The sequence below is a fragment of the Peromyscus leucopus genome, chromosome X (genome assembly GCF_004664715.2).
Source record: "Peromyscus leucopus breed LL Stock chromosome X, UCI_PerLeu_2.1, whole genome shotgun sequence".
NCBI classification, from domain to species: Eukaryota; Metazoa; Chordata; class Mammalia; order Rodentia; family Cricetidae; genus Peromyscus; species Peromyscus leucopus.
The window spans coordinates 16471121-16488730 of NC_051083.1; the positions used below are offsets into that span (position 1 = coordinate 16471121).

Below are 17610 nucleotides of genomic sequence, written 5' to 3' on the forward strand. Positions count from 1 at the left end.
AGCCGAGGTCACCCTGCTCCAGGAAAAGTATGCCCCACCCTTGAGGTCAAGTCGTAAATGCCATTTAAAGGCTCTTTATTCATATACATCACAGAGGCTATCTCCTGGTATTCTTTTTTAAATCCCCAGGTTGGATTCCGACAATCCTTTTGGGTCCCAGTGAATGTTTTCCAGACTAGGTGGCCCAGGGAATCTGTCCTTGGCCTTCAGCACTGTCACAAAAAAGTGCTTGGGGGAAGTGAGCTGTTTATTTAGACACAGCTGTGCTTGAGTGGAGAGTGGGAGGCCTCATTAACGCTTGCTGGTTGGTTCAACACCCTCAAGACTCAGTTTGGCCATCTGCTACTGCAGGTTCCTAGTACAGCTGCCAGGGCTCTTAAAAGTCATCGTCATCACAGATGTCAAGGTACACGTCAAAGGCCTCTCTGTTGCAGTTTCCATCAGGAGTGAAGACATATTTGTGGAAGGTCCCATCTACGCAGATGGCTAGGGAGGGTTGAGGTGTTATGAAAGGTTAGGAGATGCCCCAGCCACATACTCCAATCCTCTCTGGTGTCCCACCACGGCTTTTGCCCAAGCGCCACACCCTTTACTAATTACGAGGTTGAGCCACACATTCCAGTTTCTTCCAGCTTCTGAAAACCCTTAAATTCTTTCAGGTCCAACCCGCAGTCCTTTACCCATGTGGTACCACAAACCAAGGGGGCTGTTGCCACTCACCAATTACAGAGTTGACATTCTTGGAAGTATTTCGACCAAAGGCGCAGATGCATGCTGATTCAGCAGGCACAGTAAAGCTGGCCAGGCTCCACTGAGAATCCACGTACTGCCCAATCATAGGCCCGACCTTGCCCACACGAGCCAGCCTGTAGGCAGCGTTTGGTAAGTCCAGGTATGGCACATGGCCAGGGGCATGATAGGGATAGGGTGAGGATACTCACGCAGAGCGCCGGTTGAGGCGGGTGTCTTTAAGAGCAAAGATATGGACAGTGCCCTTGTCGCTGGAAGCACAGAGGAAGGAGGAGTCGTGGCTGAAGTTAATGCTGCAAGACAGACCAGTAATGGTGTCCAACGTGGTGACTTGTGCTGTAAGGCGCCAGCCCACCACACATACACTCTGCTCACCAGTACAGGGTGGCAGGGTCAGTGCCTCTTCGAAGCTCCACCAGCTTTTCCTTGGACTGGGTGTCAAAGAGCCGAATAAGGGTACCCTTCTGGGAGGCTGAGGCCACCACAGTGCCTGGCTGGTTCAGGGACACACAGGCCACATCACTCTGATGTGCATTAATAGTGAATGGAGCTGATGAAGTGCCAGGCTTTGTGCTTGCCAGATCCTGGAGCAGGAGGGGAGAGTTTGGGCTTGGGGTAATATGGAAGAGAGGGACCCCAAGTTCACAAGAGACAGGCAGCCCACCCACCTCGCCGCCCTTGCCCACTGGATGGCTCACCACCAGTTGCAGACTTCCACACTTGTGTCCAGGAAACACAAGCAGTTGCTTCTCCAGGCTTGGGCAGAGGTCACAGAGCCCTAAGTTGTGAGGATAAGTGGGGATGGGCAGGTGAAGAGGAGGCCAGGGGAAGGCTGAGTCTCAGAATGGCTAGAGCTGGACAGTGACGGCCAGACTTTAACCCTCTGTGGTCTAGTTCCCATAGCAACCTGACAGGGGTAGGCTTTGCATTAAGCTCCGCTCTCCATGGTCTGAACAGATTCTAAGAAGTTGCCAAGAAATCCTTGGAGGCCCAGGGCTCACTGATTCACTTACCCATGTCCTCAGTGAGTGCTTTCTGTTGTCATGTGGGTCAGGACTAGGGCTAGGGATAAGGTAGGCACTGGAAGGGCTGTATCTGTTGCATAGAGCCCCCCCCCCAAGATCTCTGAGTATGTGTCCCTTCTTTCATCTCCTCCTCTGCCTCTTCCCGAGCCTCACATCCTTACACCTGGATAGCTGGGTCCTCTCACCCTTGGGGTTGTCCCGAGTGTCAAACTCAAACAGCTTTCGAGGGTTGTCAGGGAAGGAGTAGACATAGATGCGGTTCCTCAGCACAATCACAATCCTGCAGACATCACACAGAAGGCTATGAGGGAAGGGAAACTGCCGAGAAGGGGAGGGGTGGAGCTTCTAACTTGCCTGGGAACCTCCTGCCCCCATCCCAGTCTTCAGCAAGCTCACTTGTCATGGCGCATGCGCACAGCCAGCACTGGCTTGGTAAACGTGAACTCCAGCACCAGTTTGTCCTTGGAGTCCTTGCCTTCTCGGGCATCGTCCCAGATGAGCACTGATAGGCAGATGGGTGGGTTGACAAGACCGAGGGTTAGGGTAAGAGGCAGACTGGGCGACACAGGGCCCATCCCTATTCCTCATGGGCCCTCAACCATCTGCTTCACCATTCACTAAATAGTCACACAGCCTCACACAGCATGAACACTGGGGACAAGATCTCTAAGGAAATGATTCTAGACCAGTTATGCTCATTTGGAGATAAGAAAATCAAGGCTTGGGGCGGTTGTGGCGCACGCCTTTAATCCCAGCACTGGGAAGGCAGAGGCAGGCGGATCTCTGTGAGTTCAAGGCCAGCCTGGGCTACAGAGTGAGTTCCAGGAAAAGCACAAAATTACACAGAGAAACCTGTTTTGAAAAACAAACAAACAAAAAAAAAATCAAGGCTCAAATGAGCGGAGTGTGCTCAAGGACCTGTAGCACAAGAACAAACAGTTAAGGGTCCACAACTTCCCTCTGTAACTACTTCGATCTTCAGGATCCAGTCCATACCCAGGAGATTTTGTGATAAGTTCTAGGCTTCTGTGACTCACTAAATGCTGCCATGTCGCTTGGGATCAACAAGAAAAAAACTGAAAACAAGGTGGCACTTGAGGCACAAGCCAAGAAGGTGTAGGACAGATGGCTCCAAGATTTGAAAACCTACTACTTATGTGATCTGAAACAGCCCCTTAAGTAGGTCTGTTTTTTCATCAGTAAAAGTGAGGATCAGGAGGCTGTGTGTATGGCTTTAGTGATAGAACATGCATAGAGCCCTGAGTTCCATCCACAGCACAGCAGAAGGGGGAGAAGGGCCGATGGTGTTTCCTACCACACAGACTTAGTTGGGAGTGGTAGGGCACACCTTTAATCCCATCAAGCAGAGGTAGGAGGGGCTCTGTGGTTCCAATCCATCCTGGTCTACATAGTGAGTTCCAGGACAGTCAGGGCTATGTAGAAGACCTGTCTCTAAAAGCCAAAAGAAAGAAAACCCCACAAAACTAAATGAGCTAATTATGTAAAGCCAGATGTGAAGGCACGAACCTGTAATCCTGGCACCTGGGAGGTAGGTGATCAATTCAAGGTCATACTTGGCTACAGAAGACCTTGTCTCAAATTAATGTGTTTATGTGTAAAGTGCTTAAAATTATTATTATGCTCCCAGTAAGTGCTCCATTGTTACGAACATGGCACACAGGAGATGGACAAGATGTGGTTTTTCTCTTTTTATAGTGCTGGGGATGGACCCCAGGGCCTTGAGCACACCAGGCAAGTGTTCTACCACCAAGCTACATACACCCCTGGCTCCAGTGAGGTTTCCTAAATAAGAACAAAAGTGCTCGGTGTGATAACACACACCTTTAGTCCCAGCGCTCTGTGAGTTTGAGACCAACCTGATCAACCAAGAACTACACAGTGAGACCCTGTATCAATAAGTAACAGATCAAACGTTTCAAGCTCAAAGATTCATGACTTACAAAAAAGTGTGCCTCGCTGTGGGACTCTGAGGTGCTGAGGACTTCATCTGCCCATGCCTCAGGGCTGTATGTGGGAAGTGAGGAACTTAGGGAATCTAGGTCAAGTGCAGGATGAAAGCACTTACCTGAGATCTCGGAGAACTTGGGGCTGCCACCACCGCCCACCAGGGCCAGCAGGTTGGATCGGTGCAGCATCTCTACCAGTCCCACGCTGCCTACTTGCTCGTGGTCTGCACAAGGACCAGGGCGTCAGTAGAGGTAGATGCCAAGTGCCCACATCAGCCCTTCTGCCCACCGCCCCACCACTACAGCCACCTACCCAGGTGCCCCTTCTCCATCAGCGGCTCCACATTATAGATGCGTACGCCCGTCTCCATGGCACAGCAAAAGCAGCCTGGGGATGGAAGGAATCTGTCTGACTCAAAATTCGAGGGACTCATAGCCATCTTCCTTCTTCTGACCCTTCTTTCCTTTCTTCCCCACAAAGATACAATCACAAGCTTACTTTGGTCTTGGTTGAAATGGAGGCTGGTCACACCTCGAAGTGGCTGCTGAGTCATGGTCCAGGACTGTCTCCCTAGGCACAAAAATGACAGCATTTCGAAGAGTTCTGGAATGTCCTCTCTTAAGTCCTACAACTTCTGTCCCCCAAACGATTTCTTCTTCCTCACCACTTTGTCTATTTTGTTTTGAGATAGGGTCTTGCTACGTATCCCTGGCTGTCCTGGTACTCCCTATGTAGCACAGGCTGGCCTTGAATTCCCAGCAGTCCTCCAGCCTCCACTTCCTGAGTGATGGGATTATAGGTGTGGACCATCACTCCCGGCTTCCTCCCCATTTTGATACTTTTCTTTGCCAGACTGCAAAAAACAAAAACAAGTGGAGTATACCTCAGAGTATCTGTTCAAACCAAGATCACACGCAGAATGTATCTTGGCCTACAATGATATAGACTCACAACTGCCATAAACACCAACCCTTACTGAACCTATCAGGAAGTAATGGAGTAGAGCATATCCCATGATACCTCCTCATTCCCAGCCATCCTTGGCTCTAATTCCTGACATGACCTCAAATCTCTTTCCACCTGCACCCGGCTCCACCTATCAGTAAGTAAGAGAACAAGGGCTAAGGTATCTTGCATCTCCCTGCACTGCTAGGGATGGCCCATCGCCCACAGAACTCCCTCCTTGTGCCTTCCTAACTCTCATTTATCTGCCCCCAGGACCTCTCATTTACACCCTCCCAAGCAACACTTTCCCCAAAACCCTTTTCTCATAGTGCTAATTCTGACCACTAAGGCAAGCCTGGGAACTCCGTCCACTCCCTCTGCTTCGGTCCTGAGGACCCCACCTGGCATTCCCTTGACGTTCTAAATTCTTTGCATTTGACACATTCCATTCCTTGTCCTCTCTAGCCATGACTCCTAACTGAGCTGACCCAATGCCACTCTCGAGAACCTCCTTCCCCCTAAAATTTGTCCCTTTTATTCCCACATTATCTCTAGTAGACCCTGCCCTAGGGCACAGATACCCTCTAAAGATCTCCCAGTACACACCACCCCAAAAAGCTGCCTAGGAAAACTTCAACCTGCTTCTCTGTCTCCCTGTCCTAGAAGTTTCATGCTCTTGTCGAACCCCATCACTCCAAGACCTCTGTCCAGACACACCCCCTACCCATCCTCTAAGACTTCAAACCTACTTTTTCTGGTGTAACGTCTGGGTCTTGCTTCTACATGAGCCATATTCTGCTCTAGCACTAGCTTCCAAGACCCTCTTTTAGATCTCTGGTCCAAATGCCCACGCTATCTAAGAACCCTAATTGATATGTCTCACCCTCTCCCAAAAGTCATGTTCCTTTCCATGACAGCACCGACTCAAGCCGCCTGTCCCCACCTGTCAAGACCTCTAGTACAGACACCCACCCCATGACCCTGACCAACCCTCGGATCGTGCTCCAGCTGCACGTCGCTTTTGCTGCTTTGCTCTTCACCCCTCCCAGACCCCTGCCCTAGCTGTCGGTGCCGCCTGCGGCACGAATTTCTGACCTCCCGGGCTTTGGTGCCCGGCTCTGCTGTTTACATCAGGTCTTACTTCCGGAGGAGGGAGTCTGTGACCGGAAGTGACTCATCCTGGCCTGAAAATCCGGCCACAGATCTCGCCCAGTTCGCGGATTTGTGGAGCATCCCGAGCAGTGGTAGAGTCCTCCGAGGGGAGTATCGGGAGGAGAGTGAGGGCCGACTCGGGGACTGGAAGCACAAGAGACTTCCGAAGGCAGTACTATCTGAGGGAACCCGGAGAGAAAGAGGGCCTTCCCCTCCCTAAACGGAAGCGGGCCAAGCATTGAACTCGTTAACCCACCGAGAGCTAGAGGGGTGAACCTCCCAGGCTAACGAGTTAGTCCTCTGAATTGGGCTAGAGTGGCTGTTGGATGTTTACCTTGTGGCTTTGGAAGCTCCAGGTTGGGAGGAAGATAAAAGATCTTGAAAGTTGAGATCGCCTTGGGCGGGAGAAGATGCGATGGGATTTTACTTTCTTTTCCCCACTCTATCTTTAGTTCTGTTTATTTACAAAACGATAAATACTGTTTTATGCTAAAACAACTGTGTGCTCCAGGCGTGTTTGTGCACTCTCGTAGTCATACATAATACTTGGCTAGGAAGAAGCAAGAGGAACAGGAGTTAAAGGTTATCCTGGGCTACATGAGATCCTTTCTTAAAAAAAAAAAAAAAAAAAAAAGAAAAAGAAAAAGAGAATGCTTACCGTGGAAACACAAAAGGCCCCAAATTACACACTGGGAACATTAGAGTTGTGAGGTCCTTGTGTGTGTGTGTGTGTGTGTGTGTGTGTGTGTGTGTGTGTGTGTGTATTCAGTTGTGAAAAATAATAAATGAGTTGGGTCTGGGGGCTGAGACAGGATTACAGAGAGTTTTCACCACCCGGGGTTACTAAAAAATCAACAAAAGGAAAAGAAGAATGGACAACTACATTGCATTTACCACAATCAGGGCTATATAGTTGAGATTCTGTTCTTGTTTGCTTTTTAAATGTTTTATTTATTTGTAATTTTTTTTGTTCATTGGTGTTTTGCCTCTATGTATGTCTCTGTGAGGTGTCAGATCCCCTGGAACTGAGGTTACAGACAGCTGTTAGCTGCCATGTGGGTGCTAGGAATTGAATCCAGGTCCTCTGGAAGAGCATCCAGTACTCTTAACTGCTGAGCCATCTCTCCAGCCCTGGGATTCTTTTTTTTTTTTTTTTTTGGTTTTTCGAGACAGGGTTTCTCTGTGTAGCTTTGCGCCTTTCCTGGAGCTCACTTGGTAGCCCAGGCTGGCCTCGAACTCACAGAGATCCACCTGCCTCTGCCTCCCAAGTGCTGGGATTAAAGGCGTGCGCCACCAACGCCCGGCTAAGCCCTGGGATTCTTAAACAAACAAACAAACAGATACACTGTATTATACTTCACTTTTTGTTTTGTTTCTTTTTGGCATAGATTGGACACAAACTATATCGTAGAGAATTGGAATTTACAGGTGGGTACTAACCAAGTCTGACCTGTTTAGCTTCCAAGATCAAACCAGATTGGGCAGTTCAGGGTGGCATGGCCATAGATTGTCACTACTCCTACTTTTGTTGGTTTTTTGAGCTAGGATTTCTCTGTGTATCTTCGGCTATCGTGGGACTCACTGTGTATTGCAGGCTGGCCTCAAACTCACTTTTTAGACCAGGCTGGCCTGGAAATTACAGAGACCCACCCACCTATCTCTGCCTTCCCAAATGTTAGAGCTGGTAGCAACAAAGTGTCATAGTGATGGTGGAGCTAGTGATAGGTTCCTGCTGGGAAATTGCTGTACCACCACTCTAGCTCTGTGGAATCTCTCTGATCCCTGGGTTTATAGTCTATCAAATGTTGTTAAACAGCACTCCGTTTCTTCTTCCTTTTACGGTTGTCACTGTGTGTGTGTGTGTGAACATGTGGTGCACTTGTGTGTATGCATTGTTTTGCATGTGTAGGCACACATGTATGAGTATGTGTGGGGGACAGAGGTTTACACTGAGACCATCCTCAATTCCTCTTGCACCTTGTTCACTGAGGCAAAGTCACCAAACAGGGCTTCATGCTTTATTAACCCATAAGGTCACGTGTTTACCTCATCCTTTTTAACCTACTCATGATACTTCATAGTCTAAATATAGCGTTATTCAGCCATTCCATTACTGATGGCTATTTGAGTTCTTTCTGGTTCCTTCTCTTTGCTCCCTTTGAGGTGAGAGATAGGCTTGGAGGCAACACTTCCTTATAATGAATGGCATTTTGAAATGATCAGTCTTCCTTTTATGTTTTCTTCTACAATTCTTATGAATTTTGACATTTTTGACAATTTCATTTATATAATGAATTTTAGTTGCTTAATCCCCTCTATTCCCTTCTCTCATCCCCCCCCCGCCCCGCGCTGGAACCTGGAACCCTTTCCCCCCAAGTCCCCATTCTACTTTTGTCTTAGTGTGTGGCCAACTGAGTCTAGAGTTTCTTCCCCAGCATGGGTGGATAATATTTGCTAAAGTGAGGGCAACTTATCAGTGTGGATACCACTCAAGAAAAGTAGACCTTCTTCCACCCCAAACAGTAAATACCTAAAAGAAAGCATGGGGCCTCATGGGCCCTTCCCCACTTCATGAGGACCTGTTGACGAGCTCAGTGTTGAGGCAGTCCTGTACACAGCTTCATAACCACACCTTCAGTTATGGAGCAAAGGCAATGTCATTCATGTTCGGGAGGGGTCCTTCTGCTATACATCTCCCCATCCTCTGCCTCTCACATTCTTTCTGCCCCTTCTTCCTTGCTCTTCCCTGAGCCTTGGAGGGGGTGATATAGCTGTGTCCCATTTAGGGCCAAGCCCTCCAGCATCCTTCATTGTTAACCAGTTTGGGGTTTCTGCATCAACCACTGCCCTCTGCATTAAGAAGCTGCTCGAACTTCAGATGGCTGAACTATGGGCAGGCTTAGTTTTTCTTTGAGACCATGAACTCCTGATCCTCATGCCACTGAGGCAGGAGGAAAAGTTTGGAGACATGGGTAAGAAAAGGAATCCTGGGAGGCCAGGCGGTGGTGGCACACACCTTTAATCCCAGCACTCGGGAGGGAGGCAGAGCCAGGCGGATCTCTGTGAGTTCGAGGCCAGCCTGGTCTCCAAAGTGAGTTCCAGGAAAGGCCCAAAGCTACACAGAGAAACCCTGTCTCGAAAAACAACAACAACAACAACAAAAAAGGAGTCCTGGGGCTGGGGAGATGGCTCATCAGTTAAGAGTACTGGCTGCTGCTCTTCCAGACAATCCAGGTTCAATTCCCAGCACCCACATGGCAGCTCACAACTGTCTATAGCTCCTGTTATATATATATAGTCCCAGGGCTTCTGACACCCTCACACAGACACACATACAGGCAAAACACCAATACACATAAAATAAAAATAAATTAATTAAAAAGGAAAAGAGTCCTTTTAGGGGTTGGAGAGATGGCTTGCTACTTTTCCAGGCTTGAGTTTGGCTCCCAGCACTCACATCAGGTGGCTCACAATCATTTGTAACTCAGCTCCCGCGTTGTGATGCCCTTTGCTGGCCTCTGAGGGCATCTACACTCACAAGGCATATACCTGCACATACACGTAAATAAGAATAAAATCAATCTGAAAAAGAACGTATCCCTCTAGAGTATGGTTGAAGCTGCTTGCCAGCTGAAAATCAAGGACTCTAGCACAGACTCAAGGGTTTGGTAAAGGCTTTCAACATAGAGTGTTTCTTTTAAATAGAAATATTTTCAAGCCAGGTTTGGTAGTGGCCTACACCTTTAAACCCAGCACTTGGAAGGCAGAGGCAAGCAGATCTCTGAATTTAAGATCAGTTTGGTCTACACAGCAAGTTCCAGGCCAGACACAGCTACATAGTGAGATCCTGTTGCCCCCACCCCTCAAAACTTTTTTTTTCTTGAAATAGGGTCCCCTCCTCCATTCTCTATCTTGCTGACCTCTCTGAGAATTTTATAGCATATGTAGACTTGCCAGACAAATAGGCATTAAATGGTTTGTATAATTTACATTTGTCTGATCATCTAATTGGAGCAAGCTGCCATGCATGTGATTAGTGCTGGGGGTTTTGTCTTTTGTAAAACTGCCTGTAACGATTGGTATTGTCAACTTGACACTATCTGGAATCACATGGGAAGGGATCAATGAGGGATTGTTTAGATCAGGTTGGCCTGTGGGCATGTCTGGGGGATTGTCTTGATTGCATTAATTAATGTGGGAATACCCAATCTACTCTGGGTGACACTATTCCTTGGGTTTATATACCAAACTGTATTAAAAAAAAAGAGGAAAGAAACCCCAAGCTGAGCACCAGCATTAATACATAATATCAATAGTGAATGCTCCTTCTCTTTCTGCTTTTGACTGCTTCTAAGTTCCAGCTGCCTTGACTTCACTGCTATGATGGCTGTAACCTGTAAATGTAAGGCACATCAACCCTTTCCCCTTAACAGTTCCCTTTGTGCGGTGTTTTATCACAGTAACTGGAAAGGAAACGGGGACTCTGCCTGATCATATCCTCTGACGATTTCTATCATGGGATTGCTGTCCTTTGAAAACTGTTTTGCAGGAATGCCTTAAATGTACAAGATTGGATATCATTATGTTTTTTAAAAAAGATATATGTATGTAATATGTGTATGTCAGCCTATTAAACAGTCTCCTCTCCTTCTTTGTGTGTGTCTTTGTCTTTTCTCTTTTCTTTTTCTCTTTCTTTTTTTTTTGAGATGTGGTCTCTTTAAGTAGTTCTGGCTGTCTTAGAACTCACTATGTAGGCCCCATGCCTTCTGAGTGCTAGGATTAAAAGCATGCACCACCACTCCTGGATTTATTTTTGGTTTTTGAAAAGATTTTAGAGGGCTGGAGGGATGGTTCAGTGGTTAAGAACACTGGCTGCTCTTCCAGAGGACCCAGGTTCGATCCACAGAACCCACATGGCTCTCACAACTGTCTGTGATTTCAGTCCTAGGGGATCTGACACCCTCTCTTGGCCTCCAATAACACTCACTGGATGCATGTGGTGTACATAATATCAATAGTGAATGCTCCTTCTCTTTCTGCTTTTGACTGCTTCTAAGTTCCAGCTGCCTTGACTTCACATGCAAGCAAAACATTCATACAAAATAATAAAATTAATATGCGTTTTTGTAGGTAGGGGTGTACTTGTTATGGTGCATGTGTGAAAGTCAGAAAACAACTTGTTGGAGTCCTCTCCTTTTATGTGGGTCCTTGGTTTTTATTTTGTTGTTTTGCTTTTTGTTTTTGGAGGCAGGATCTCACATGGTTTGAGATTTGATATGTAGCTAAAAATGACCTTGAACTCTTGATCCTCTTGATTCTAACTTCTAAGGGTTAAACCAGGTGGTGGTGACGCACGCCTTTAATCCCAGCACTTGGGAGGTGGAGGCAGGCGGATCTCTGTGAGTTCGAGGCCAGCCTGGTCTACAAAGGGAGTTCCAGGAAAGGCACCAAAACTACACAGAGAAACCCTGTCTCAAAAAATCAAAAAAAAAAAAAAAAAAACAAAACCAAACACTTCTAAGCGCTAAGATTATAAATGTACAGGTGTGAACCTGTAAGACACTACACACTGCATCTATTGAATATATATGTATGTGTGTCTGTCTACACACACACACACACACACACACACACACACACACACACAATATAAACATGTCTCCATCCAGCTGGTTCAGAAATCTTTAGCCAGGAAGAACCTTGAACTTCTGTTCTTCCTGCTTCTACCTCTCAGTTGCATCGATTTCAGGCCTGTGTCACCAAGGCCAGCAAACCAAGGCTAGCAAGAATGTAAACATGTCTCTTGTCCCGATTGCCTGCTCCCCTTCCCAGTAGCTGCTTCCAAATTACCACACAGAGTCTTAACATTATTTATAAATGCTTGGTCGATAGCTCAAGCTTATTACTAACTGGCTTTTACATTTAAATTAACCCATTTCTATTAATCTATGTTTTGCCACGCAGGGGGCTTTACCTGTCATCTAGCATGTCTTGCTTCCTGGGCGGCCCGCTGGCATCTCTTCTGACTCTGCCCTCCTCTTCCCATCATTCTCAATTTGGCTTTCCTACGCAGCTAGCCTGTCATCTTTTTATTAACCAATGAGAGTAATACATATTCATAGTGTAGAAAAGGGTTTTTCCGCAGCACAAGACCTTCTTTGTTTGTTTCTCTTTTTTCGAGACAATGTTTCTGTGTGGAACAACTCCGGCTGTCCTGGAACTTCTTTTATAGACCAGGCTGGCCTTAACCTCACAGACATCTGCCTGCCTCTACCTCTGCTGGAACCAATGGCGGTGCACCACCACCCCAGCCTCAAGACCCCTTGTCAAAATCAAGGAAACAGAAGCTGGAGAAATGATTCAGTGGTCAAGATGATTTTCCAGAGGAGAAATGATTCAGAGTTAAGATGAACGAGTTCATTCAGTTCCTGGCACCATATCAGGTACCTCACACCCATCTGATATCCCCTCCTTTCCTCAACATGCAACCCACACATGTGCACATACAAATAAAAACAAGCATTACACACAATTTGGGGCTGAGAGATGGTTCAGCAGTTAAGAGTACTTCTTGATCTTGTGGAGGACCTGGGTTCTCTTCCCAGCACCCACATGGTGGCTCACAACCATACATAACTGCAATTCCAGGGGATCTGATCCCCTCTGCTTACCTCTGAAGGCATCATGTGTACATGCAGACAAAAATTCACACATACACATAAAATAAACCTGAAAAAAAATCAATAAAAACAACCCGGGATTTGTTTTGTTGTCAATTGTTTTATAGTACTAGATATTGAAATTAGTGCCACTCCCAGCCTAACACAAATTCTCTGCCACTCTTCTATATCACCAGCCCTTTGAAAAATGATTTATTGGCCAGGTGGTGGTGGCACATGCCTTTAATCCCAGCCCCCGGGAGGCAGAGCCTGGTGGATCTCTGAGTTCGAGGCCAGCCTGGGCTACACAGCAAGATCCAGGACAGGCACCAAAACTACACAGAGAAACCCTGTCTCGAAAAACAAAAAAAACAAACAAAAAGATTTATTTAGGGCCAGTGAGGTAGTTCAGCAAGTGTGGGCACCAAGCTTGACAAGCAGTATATTCATATCCTCCAGGCTGGGCTTGAACTCCTTAACAATCCTCCTGCCTCAGCCTCTGAGTGCTAGGATTACAGGTGTGAGCCATCCTGTCCTGTTTCCTTCTGTCCATTCATCTTTAAGCCTGTAATGTGTCCGGAGCAGGCCTGTGCACAGGGTGTGAGTAGGAAGGTAGGTTTTCTTTTTGTGCCCTCCCTGTACTTGCACGGGTCTTGCCCGCTGGCGCACCTCTGTGCCAGCACCTTCCTGCTTTTATAATCACGTGGGAGATCTTCAGAAGGTGCTTTGAGGTGTGTTCACCTCTGTGAGTGTTTCGCTTGCATGTCTGTCTCTACCACATGCTTGCAGCACTTTCGGAGTTAAGAGGAGGGGTTTAGAACTCTGGGGGCTCAAGACCATTTTTTTTTCTACATAGGGAGTTCCAGGCCAGCCAGGGATACATAATGAGACCTTGTTTCAAACAAACAAAACCAATAATGAAAATATAATTAAATATTTAAATTAATTAAATAATTAAGCTGATAGGAAGGAGCCCGAGCTGGTGGAGCCCCTTCCCTATTAATTCATGCCTTACTGTACAGAAAGAAAAAAGTCGGACATTAGAAACTGTTTGCTTAAATTGAAGTGTGGTGTCTTCTTTAAAGACTGCTTGAAGGCAAACAAACAAACAAACAAACAAAATGAAACTGGACATGATGACCCATGCCTTTAATTACAGCGCTCCAGAGACAGAGGAAAGGGGATCTCTGTGAGTTCCAGGCCAGCCTGGTCTTCATAACAAGTAACCAGCCAGAGATACAGAATGAGACCTTGACTTAAAAAATATTTCAAAAAGTTAAAGACAATCCAAGGGCCTCCTTTCTATACCTCCTGGCTCCTATTTTAGTGATAATCTATTTACTTATCTATCTGCAATTTATACAGTTGTTAATATTGAGAAATTACGGTTGTGCTGTTGTTGGTCCTTTTTTGGCCTGGAACTCCTGCCTCAGCCTCCTAAGTGTTAGAATCACAGGTGTGAGCGCCAGGCCCAACAAATGTTCTGACAATCCTCTATCACAGAAACCCGAAAGCAGCTGTCCCGAACCTGTGGGTCACGACCCCTTTGGCAAACCTCTGTCTCCAAAAACACTTAGATTACTATTCATAATTGTAGTAAAATGACAGTTAGGAAGTAGCAAGGAAAATAACTTTATGGTTGGGGGGTCACCACAACACGAGGAACTGTGTAAAAGGTCGCAGCGCTAGGAAGGTTGAGAATATGTGGAATACTCTAGGATAACCTAAGGTTATCCTAACCTAAAGATAACCTCCTCCTAAGCCTTTTGTCCTGAAATAGACCCATTTGGCCCCACCTAGGAACCTAACTAGCAATCTCGGGCCCTCATCTCCCAAAACTCTGCCCTTTGCCTCCCCAGACCCACGGGGGCGGGTGGGGGGGAAGAGGCTACGGCCGCAGTAAATGGGCTGGGTGTTTTTTGTTATTTTGCCGCGCAGGCGCAATGTGGTGCAACAGTATACAAAAACCAACACCTTGGCCTCCGGTACCGCCGGCAGAGGGCGTGCATTCAGTAGTGCCTGGAGCAACTGGAGTTTAACCCCGTGCAGAAGGGGATAATTTAGCCTTGGTTCCGAACCTGGGAGAACATTAACGATTCCTCAGTCAGAAGACCTAAAGATAGCAGGAGCGGCTGGGCATGATGTCTCATGCTTTTAATTCCAGCACAGCAGGCAGAGAGGCAATAAGACTGTCACAAGTTCCGGGCCATCCTGATCCACATTTATCTAACCAGCAGGGGCTACACAGACCTTAGCTCAAAAGAAAAAATATCAGGGAAACTGGGCTTGGTGGCTTAAGCTGTAATTCCAGCATTTTGAAGGTAGAGTCAGAGGGTGGAGAGTTCAAGGCCAGCCTCAGTTATATAGCAAGGCTGAAGCAACCCTGGATTTCATGAGACCCTGTTTAAAAAATCAAAAAACAAAAAACTGTGTAGTTGGGCTGGAGAGATGGCTCAGCAGTTAAGAGCACTGGCTGCTCTTCCAGAGGGCTCGACTTTCAGTCCTGGTATCAAGGAATCTCCCAACTGTCTGTAACTCCAGTTCCCCCAGGGGATCCAGTGATCTTTTCTGGCACCAGGCATTAAAGCTGTACACAGACATCCAAGCAAAGCACCCATACACATTAAAAAATAAAATTCAGTTTAAAATGGGTGGTGGAGATGCATCAGTGGGTGAAGTGCCTGATGGCCAGGCCTGAGGACCTGAGTTCAGATCCCCAGCACGCAGGTAAAATCTGGGCAGAGCGGGACATCTCTAATCCCAGCGGTGGGAGGTGCAGGGGTGACAGGAGGATCCCAGGGGCTCAGTAGGCCACCATTTAGCCAAAGTGGCAAACTCCAGTCAAGTGAGAGACCCTGTGTCAAACAAACAAAGTAGAGAGCCAGGCATGCCAGGCCTTAGACTCTGGAAACAGGTAAGCAGACCTCCGAGTTTTGAGGCCATCCAGGGCTACGTAGTAGGCTCCTGCCTCAAACAAACAAATAAACAAACAAACAGAACTATGTATGGGGGCTGGAGAGATGGTTTAATGGTTAAGAGCATTGGCTCCTCTTCAAGAGGACTCATCTCCAGTACCTACAGGGTGGTGACTCACAACTGTAATTCCAGTCTCAGGGTATCTGATGCCCTCTTCTGGGCTCTGCATGCATGTGGTTGGTAAACAGACAAACAGGCAGGCAAAACAGCCGTATACACAGAATAATAATATGTAATTTTAAATATATGTATGTTTTGTGGTTTGAGAGATGGCTCAGTCTTTAGAGCATTGGCTGCTCTTCGAACAGACATGGGTTGGATTTCCAGAACCCACAGATCCTGGGTATACCACTGTTGAGTCCTACCTTGGTTAAAAAAAATGAGGAGCCCAGTAGAGGATGTTCTTGTGAGCCTATCAAGAAATTCTTTTCAGCTGGGCAGTGATGGCACACGCCTTTAATCCCAGCACTCGGGAGACAGAGCCAGGAAGATCTCTGTAAGTTCGAGGCCAGCCTGGTCAACAGAGCCAGAGCGAGATCCAGGACAGGCACCAAAACTACACAGAAAATCCCTGTCTCAAAAAGAAAAAAAAAGCCCCAAGGGAAATTATAGTTTTCTTTTTTCTTCCTTCCTTCCTTCCTTCCTTCCTTCCTTCCTTCCTTCCTCCCTCTCTCTCTTTACTTTTTTCTTTTTTGGCTAAAACCCAAAATCTCTCTTTTTTGGCTAAAAACCAAAAATGTCTGGGCCTCTTGGCAGCTTCTTCCTTGCCCAAGACCAGATATGCCAAAGTGTTTTGGGAAATCCGATCTCTAATCTGGCTCCTAAACAATTCTAGAGTGACCCTTCCAGGGGGGAGAATAGTAAAATAGCAATGAAGGCTTGTAAAGACAAAACTCCTTCTAGCCAAGAAAATAGACTTTTGGGACAGGGTGAAAACCTCACATTCCAGTTGGGACAGCTCCCTTTGGGAGGTACACTGATTTTAAGCCAGTGGTTTTCAACCTGTGGGCCGTGACCCCCGGGGGTGAGGAATGACCCTCTCACAGGGGTCGCCTAAGACCATTGGGAAACACAGACATTTACATTATGATTTATAACAGCAAAATTATAGTTAGGAAGTAGCAACGAAAATAATTTTATGGTTGGGGTTACCACAACATGACAAGCTGTATTAAAGGGTCGCAGCACTAGGAAAGTTGAGAACCACTGCGTTAAGCCATGTTTAAGCCATCATTTGTAACAGTAATGTGCTGCTACTAGAGACTTCAAATGGTCAATGTATGCTTGCTAAGTTTGAAATAAAAAAACCATAATAAAAGGGGAGGGGGGTGTTGTGCCCTGGGTGCAAGACCCACAAAGAGACCCCCAGAGACACGAACTCACCAAAATGCAAAAGCAAGGTTTATTGAAGCAGTTCAAGCTGCGGCAGGGCCCTCGGTCAAGCACCCCGACACGGCGGAGGCTAGAGAAGGTAGGCTACTTCATTTAGGGGTGCTAGTACGGGTATAATTCTGATTGGCTCAAGTTTTAGGGTTTTTTCAGAATTTCTGTGTTATCTTACTTTGTGGTTTTAACCGGTTGTTTGTCAAACTTTATAGACTATCTCCGGCATTGGGGTTTTCTGTGGTTAATCAATTGCTACCAGATAGTCTTTCAAACATCCTGACTTTGTACTTTGACTACCTCCGGCATTGGGTCATTCTGTGGTTAATCAATAGTTACCAGATAGTCCTTCAAACATCCTGACTTTGTTGACCATCTCCGGCATTGGGGCATTCAATGGTTAATCAGTTGCTACCAGATGGCTCCTCAAGCATCCTGACTTTGTCCTTGGACCTATGTCAGCAGTTCTGAGAATCTTGAAACTCAGGCCTTTTTCAAGCTGGGCTGAGGGGCTTGCTTGAAATGGGGGTGCATTGGTTCTTCAGGGGCATATTGAGAAATGTTCTAACACTTCTTTTGTCTCCCTCTCCCCCAAGAATTACCTAGCTACTTTACATTCCCTTTGAGTGTTCTTTTGTGAAAGGCCAAGATATTTATGCCTATTTCTAACACCATGCCCCCCTGTTTGGCTTGGAACTATGTAGACCAGGATGACCCGGAACTCAAAAATCAGCCTGTCTCTGCGTCCCTAG

General features: G+C 46.7%; 1 protein-coding gene across 5 annotated transcripts; it reads right to left on the bottom strand.

Annotated features, from left to right (window-relative positions):
• Positions 1 to 58: 58 nt before the first annotated feature.
• On the bottom strand, positions 59 to 6306 carry Wdr45 (WD repeat domain 45). Of its 5 annotated transcripts, none has more exons than XM_028881349.2 (11): positions 6175 to 6306; positions 4242 to 4313; positions 4056 to 4130; positions 3862 to 3966; positions 2172 to 2277; positions 1961 to 2055; positions 1449 to 1528; positions 1126 to 1334; positions 942 to 1043; positions 721 to 866; positions 59 to 486 (listed from the first exon to the last, which is right to left on the bottom strand). In XM_028881349.2, exons 2-11 carry the CDS (start codon positions 4294 to 4296, stop codon positions 377 to 379), a joined length of 1083 nt encoding a protein of 360 aa, XP_028737182.1. In that variant the 5' UTR covers positions 4297 to 4313; positions 6175 to 6306; the 3' UTR covers positions 59 to 376. The 5 variants fall into 5 exon arrangements, with proteins under 5 accessions (XP_028737182.1, XP_028737180.2, XP_028737183.1 ...); XM_028881347.2 differs by lacking the exon at positions 6175 to 6306 and adding an exon at positions 5830 to 6070; XM_028881350.2 differs by lacking the exon at positions 6175 to 6306 and adding an exon at positions 5784 to 6070.
• Between the last annotated feature and the right edge of the window lie 11304 nt (positions 6307 to 17610).